At 39.5% G+C, this 7,485-nt stretch overlaps 1 protein-coding gene across 1 annotated transcript in view; it reads right to left on the reverse strand.

Moving 5' to 3' along the window:
* Positions 1-6,550, reverse strand: part of usp34 (ubiquitin specific peptidase 34) — a 110,546-nt gene extending 103,996 nt beyond the window's left edge. The window contains exon 1 of the mRNA XM_039810750.1: positions 6,212-6,550. Coding sequence (XP_039666684.1) covers positions 6,212-6,254 — 43 coding nt within the window. The 5' untranslated portion in view covers positions 6,255-6,550. The remainder of the gene's footprint in view (positions 1-6,211) is intronic.
* Between the last annotated feature and the right edge of the window lie 935 nt (positions 6,551-7,485).

Below are 7,485 nucleotides of genomic sequence, written 5' to 3' on the forward strand. Positions count from 1 at the left end.
GTTTGATGCTTTTTTTCATGCTGAATGACTTATTTCCAAGAAACGTACGAGCACATCTCTGGTAAACACAAGAATTAAAGTGGTGCTTTTAGCATGACTCTTAGCGGAGAAACTCAGATTTACAGATCTGTCGATTAAATCAACTAATCGATTAGTCGGTACAGTTGAATGATTGTTAGTCGACTGAGAATTTCTTCAAATCGAGCACAGCCCTAGAAATATGGGTTTCTTTCTAACCAAATTACCCAAAAAAATAAAATAAAAAGGTTCAATACAACGCTCTTTGGAATTACAACAACAGTACTCTGACTAAACTCATGCACTCAACATATGATCCTGGAATTTTACAATAATTTATAATAATTGCTGCTTTTTTAACTCAAACATTAGCTATAATTTCATATTAAATGAGGTATGTGGACCATGAATTACAAAAAGAAGTGTAAAGCTAGTGGTAGAAGGTTGGTGTTAGCAGAAACTAAACATTTGTAAAAGAAAACGACAAAAAACGTTAAAAAAACAACCCATCAAAAGTGTTGGAAAAGGTGGACGGGTTAGCTGGTGGAGCAGGCGCACATCTAGAGAGGTTAACTCCTCAACGCAGCAGCCGTGGGTTCGACTCCGACCTGCGGCCCTTTGCTGCATGTCATTCCCCCTCTCCCTCTCCATGTCTTCAGCTGTCCTGTGAAAATAAAGGCCTAAAAATGCCCCCCAAAAAATATCTTAAAAAATAAATAAAAATATCTTAAAAATAAACAGAAATATCTTAAAAAATAAATAGATAAATCTTTAAAAAATAAAATAGAAAAATCTTTAAAAAATGAATAAAAATATCTTTAAAAAATTCTAAATATATCTTAAAAAATTTCTAAAAATATCTTAAAAAATAAATAAAAATCTTTAAAAAATAAATAAAAATATCTTTAAAAAAATAAAAATATTTTAAAAAAATAAAAATATTTTAAAAAATAAATAAAAATATCTTAAAAAATAAATAAAAATATCTTAAAAAATAAAATAAAAATATCTTTAAAAAAAAAAAATATATCTTTAAAAAAAAAATATTATATCTTTAAAAAAAAAAATATTATATCTTTAAAAAAAAAAAATTTGACTTTAAAAAGTGACTTTAAAGTTGAAGTTTAAAGTGAAGTTAATTTTTTGGCTCCAGGATGACAACCAGTGCATGGCCGACGGGAAGACAACACAAGGGTTAATATTGCGAGTAGGGCTGGGGATTGAACAAAAGAAGTATTGTTCTGGTACTGAAGGCCAGGTACTGTATCGGCAACGGCATAAAAATAAAAAAATAAAATGATTCCCAGCTCTAATTGTGAGGTTTGAAACACATTTTTGTTAACAGTACAGCTTATCACCAAGACTGCTACACAATGGCCTCTGGCATACTTGCAGCTGAAAAGGAAGAGCTACTGTTAGACTTCTTAACACCATTACTTTCTGCACCTTACATCCTACTCCATGTGTACTTGTCTTGATATTATGTCTTATTTGTATATATGTATATTACGTTGACATGTGCCTAGATGTATATTGTACTCTCTATTGTACAGTATGTGTCTAGATTACCATTTGTCTACTGAATGTTTACTACTACATGTAAATTTGTTGAATGTATAGACAGTTAACACCTACCAAAGTCAGATTCCTTGTGTGTACGCATACTTGGCCAATAAAAACTGATTCTGATCATCATGCAACGCAATACAACACATGCTTTTTTATAAGATACTTTTTGGGGGCATTTTGCGCCTTTATTTGTATAGGACAGCTGAAGACATGAAAGGGGAGAGAGAGGGGGAACGACATGCAGCCCTCTGGGCTCACCAAAACGGACGTAGAAGCACATTAACCATTCACTGCACGTGATCGCTAGTAAACATATTACACCTTTGAGGTCATTTTTCAGTTTTTCAATAATCGCTTTAGGAATCGGAACCGTTTCAGACGTACCGGTACGATACCCAAACCTACACTTTGCTGTAATGCAGCCTTTAAAACCAGGAAAAGACACCACTTATGTCATATCACCATATTACCATATCCAAAATCTAAGACGAAGTCTAGTCTCATGTCACGATAACGATATACTGTCGATACATTGCCCAGCCCTGTGGAACATTTCGATAAACTACGACCTATCACTTATCACAGCAGTGGGGTGAACTCCAGCTGGCCCTTCAACTCAGACAAAAAAAAACAAACAAAAAAAAAACAGGAAAGATTCCCTCCTCCGCTGTAATCTTTGTCAAGCAGATTAACTGCTCATTCAAAAAGATAAGGCAGAAGATGCATGTTGAGCGTCTGTTTTGGGGTTGTTTTTCATCATTTGGTCTCGGCCTCTTAGTCCCAATAAAGTCTTCATGCTACAGCATACAATGATTTTTAAAAAGACTACAGTGTGCTTCTTTCTTTGTGTCAACAGTTGGTGTGTGTCCTGTTTCAACATGACAATGCACACACACACAAAGCTATGTCCCATAAAGAAATGCTTTTCTGAGTTTGGTGTGGAAGAACTTGACCTCGAACACACACACACACACACACACACACACACACACACACACACACACACACACACACACACACACACACACACACACACACACACACACACACACACACACACCTCTGCATTTTCTGCGCTCAACCCTTTCAGCCTCTTTTTCTTATGCAACAGTTATTTTGTATACACATTTGAATGTTTCATATTAATGTTTAATATGTCTGTCTGTCTGTCTATGTATGTATGCACCTTTCACCAAGGCAATTTACAAATAAGTGTAACTTATTGTGGCAATAAAAACCTTTTCTGACTCTGATCAGTGGCTGACTTCACAAATAACATTCACACCAACACCGCTGCCCGACTTTGGTGGCCAGACGTCTCCATTTCTATTAAGAATTGGAAAATTAATGATATTGACCTTTAAATGTCATTTGACAGACTCCCTAACAAGAGAAAAGTAAAGTAAGTAAAAAAAAAAAAAGTAATTCTTCTGTGTTCTTGAATGGTTTAGCAACTAAATTGAGTTCAACTACAGAGCAGACTTAAGACTGGTAAAAATGACAACCAGATACCTGACTGCAGTCTCATTTAAAAGTCGACAGTTCACCCTAAAATTAAAAAAATACGTATTTTTCCTCCTACCTGTAATGCTATTCATCAGATTCGGAACACTTTATCGTCTGTCATGACAAAAAATCATGTTAGATCAGCAGGGTTTCAACAATAAAGGGTTTCCCCGATGGCCCGGGGCAAGTTAGGAGCCACTTCGGGCAAGTAAATGTAACAACCTACTTGGCCGTTTGGGCGTCATCGTATCATAATCATGATTTGATCAATTTGAATGTGCTGCTGGCCAATCAAGAATTGGTAAATGACCGGTTCAGGTTCCTTTATTGGTACTCATAGGTAAACTAGGTGTACAGTCTAAAGAGGCAGGACATCCTTAAAACTTCACCAGCAAGTTTTGACTTTCCTTATCTGTTCTAGTTTTTGCAAAGTTTTAGACACAGGTTACTTACAACCTGTGTCTAAAAGGCCAGTTATTTCATGGATCCAGGATACTATGCATCCTGATAAAGGATAATTCCTTGGCCTTTGGAATTAAAATGAGCCCCACATCATCACATACCCTTCACCATACCTAGAGATTGGCATGGTTTTATTTCAGTTAGCCTAATAGCTGGTTTGATTTGAATTGAAAGATGATTTTATGGAAAGTACCCCATGCCAATCTCTAGGTATGGTGAAGGGTATGTGATGATGGGGGGGTATGGTGAAGGGTATGTGATGATGTGGGGGTATGGTGAAGGGTATGTGATGATGTGGGGGTATGGTGAAGAGTATGTGATGTGGGGGTAAGGTAAAGGTATGTGATGTGGGGGTATGGTGAAGGGTATGTGATGATGTGGGGGTATGGTGAAGGGTATGTGATGATGTGGGGGTATGGTGAAGGTTATGTGATGATGTGTGGGGTATGGTGAAGGGTATGTGATGATGGGGGGGTATGGTGAAGGGTATGTGATGATGGGGGGGTATGGTGAAGGGTATGTGATGATGTGGGGGTATGGTGAAGGGTATGTGATGATGTGGGGGTATGGTGAAGGGTATGTGATGATGTGATGATGTGGGGGTATGGTGAAGGGTATGTGATGATGTGGGGGTATGGTGAAGGGTATGTGATGATGTGGGGGTATGGTGAAGGGTATGTGATGATGTGGGGTATGGTGAAGGGTATGTGATGATGGGGGTATGGTGAAGGGTATGTGATGATTTGGGGTATGGTGAAGGGTATGTGATGATGTGGGGGTATGGTGAAGGGTATGTGATGATGTGGGGGTATGGTGAAGGGTATGTGATGATGTGTGGGGTATGGTGAAGGGTATGTGATGATGTGATGATGTGGGGGGTATGGTGAAGGGTATGTGATGATGGGGGGGGGGCAAGGGAACTTTATCAGGATGCATAGTATCCTGGATCCATGAAATAACTGGCCTTTAAAAATAAACATCTGCCTGCCTCTATGGGTGTCTATACTTATGCCCCCTGTATTTTAAGGAAAAACATTTATGTATTTACGATACCTTATTCATTCACAAAGAAAATTGGTGTCCTTAAAGGTTGGATTTTTCCAATTTTTTTAAATTAAGGCATTAAGATCAATTTCCAAAAGATGACTCTTTTTAGTCAACTTTAGCATGGGTTCCTAAACTTATGAGCACAACTGTATGCCTGTAATGAGTATCCACATACTTTTAGTCATAACTGTACTGAGGATGGTATTGCTTTCCAAAAACAGGTGGCCACAACTCAATCTCACAGAAATGTGTACACACACACACACAAACACCAGCCCAAAGGGCTTATCCCTAACAAACGAACAACCTGTCAAACGGCAATTAGCTGGACTTGTTTTGGGTACCCTTTGCCGTGTTTAAGTTAGTGCTACCATGCTACAGGCAGGTGCAGGACTGTCTCTGTGTGGGTGTTAAAGTGGATTCCTACAGAGCCTGCAGGAGGAGCTTTGCCTTCACACACACATGCTCGTGACACACACACAATGGGCTGAACACACACAGGAAAACGACAAATAAACCGTCCAACGCTGCATGGTAACGGCTTTACAAATGGTGTTATAACACACAAAAAAAGGGCTTTGTTACAGACACCCCTGAAGTGCAGCAAGGCCCGGTTAGCACGCCTGGACCCAACGGCTGGCTAACTTGTAGCTATAAAAGCAACCTTGTATTTACATTTGCTGGCTTAAGTTGACGTTAGCCCTGCATGTGAGATGAGACGTCGTAGCGAGATTATTTTTTATTTATTTTAACAACCGAATCCAGCGACGAGTGAGGCCGATGTGCACACGACATCGGCCCCGAAAAAACATGCACAAGCCACGGAGGATTAACGTTGTGGCAAAATATGCGCCTCGTTGCAGCCATTAATGTCCTGTGCTAGCTTACTAACATTTAAGAGAGTCGATTTAAAAAAACACACACGACAGAGCTCCATTATCATCTTCGTGTCTGCGATATTAAGCGTGTTTTTTGGACGGCTAGCAAGTGTATTTTGAACTGTGAATGTAAACCATCCACAACACAATGGGTGGCAGCGGAGTGGACAGCTAGCAGATTGACCTGACAAACACATCAAACAAAGTCAGGCTGTAGCTACACTAAGCTAACTCAAGCTAACTTCCAAAAAAATCCGTCCAAAGCCGCGTTTTGGCACCATGTAGCATCTTTAGAAATTGCTCATGTGTACCGTGTTTAACAGTGTTGACGTATGTTAAGGCATGGCTGCAATGTCACACGCAAAACCTACCGAGGTGATGCGATTTTGAAGTCGATATAGGGGGAGTTAGCTTGTGAGAGTTTTGTGAGGAGTGTTTGACAGACAGGCCCCAAAAAAATGCCAATTTGTAAGGGGAAAATGGCATTCGCATCAAAACCGACACAGTCCGACACGAAAACGCAACTGTCACCGACTAACACAACCGCGCAGAAACAATGCCATTTTGGCCACAAAAAAAGTCTGGATAGAAAGGCTAATCACGAAAACACACAAAGTTACATTTAGCTTAGCCACCAGAGAGCTAACATCAAGCTTCAGTGGACAAGCGATGCTAACAGCAAGCAGCTAGTTCAGCATCGTCTCACGTAACGTTAAATAAAATGCACTTACTTTCATTTAAAACCTCCACCAGCTCGGCGCAGTTTTCACACATTGTTCATGGAGGGGAGAACTGAGTTAAACCATTGCACTGGAAGCTGTTGTTGGCTGGCAGTTGGTTGTTTTTGGGGTAAAAAAGGCCCAGTGGAGGCAGTGATTGGTGAAGGTTATCCCACTAAATGAAACGAGGGGCAACAACGAGGTGTAGATTGTGATTTGCATCCAAGCGAAGTTGATGTACACCAAAAGTTTAGAGGCACTGGAAGGTAGAAACCGAGTCAGTGTCCAATCTGAGCGTTACTTGAGAGAGTAGACACAGCAGCCATGATGAAAAAGGAGGGGAGGGGAGGGGGCGACACACAAGTGTAAATAGTTCGGGACTTTTCGGGCTGTCTCCTTCGCCCGTTCGTTTTTCTCCGCTAGTCTCGCGATATCTTCTGAATGAAGTTCAACGAGCGTAACCTTTTCTTAGGATTTCAAGGGCAACCGCGGTCCAAAAAAAACCAACTTTTAATTTAAATGAAAGACCAATTGTGTTTATTTGCTTGTTTGCTTATTTATTTATATTATTTACAATGTATGTACTTTTTTATTTTCTTATTTTATATATATTTATTTTGGAGCTAATTTTTATTTACTTTATTTACACCGTTGGGTAGTTTAACCTATATTACTACATCATAATGTATAAGTAGATTATATTTGGTTTTTAAAATCTGAATTTAAAAACTAACTTAAGTTATCAAATAAATGTAGTGTAATAGGAGTAAAAAAATTAAAAAAAACATAAAACGGAAGTCCCCCAAAACTGCGCTAAAGTTCTTGAGTAAATGCACTTCGTTACATTCCACCACTTCTGTACAGTGTACTTTATTTTATTTTTTGGCATTTCCGCCTTTAATGATAGGAAAGCAATGAAAGGGGGAGAGAGAAGGGGAAAACATGCAGGAAATCATCCCAGGTCGGACTCGAACCCTAGACTTTCTGCGTCGAGGCATGAACCTCTGTATATGTGCGCCCGCTCTACCGACTGTGCCATCCTGGCGACGTGTACAGCGTACGTATACTGCATGTATTGTAAAAGCCTTTGGGCTGGGATGTTATAAAAGAAGGAAAAAGTGACCAGGTTAGCTCATTTGGTAGAGCAGGCGCACGTATAAAGAGGTTTACTCCTCGACGCAGCGGCCGCGGGTTCGACTCCGTCCTCCGGCCCTTTGCTGCATGTCATTCTCCCCTTTCATGTCTTCATCTGTCTTGTGAAAATAAAGGCCTAAAAATGAAGTATT

Source organism: Perca fluviatilis, chromosome 1 (genome assembly GCF_010015445.1).
Source record: "Perca fluviatilis chromosome 1, GENO_Pfluv_1.0, whole genome shotgun sequence".
NCBI lineage: Eukaryota > Metazoa > Chordata > Actinopteri > Perciformes > Percidae > Perca > Perca fluviatilis.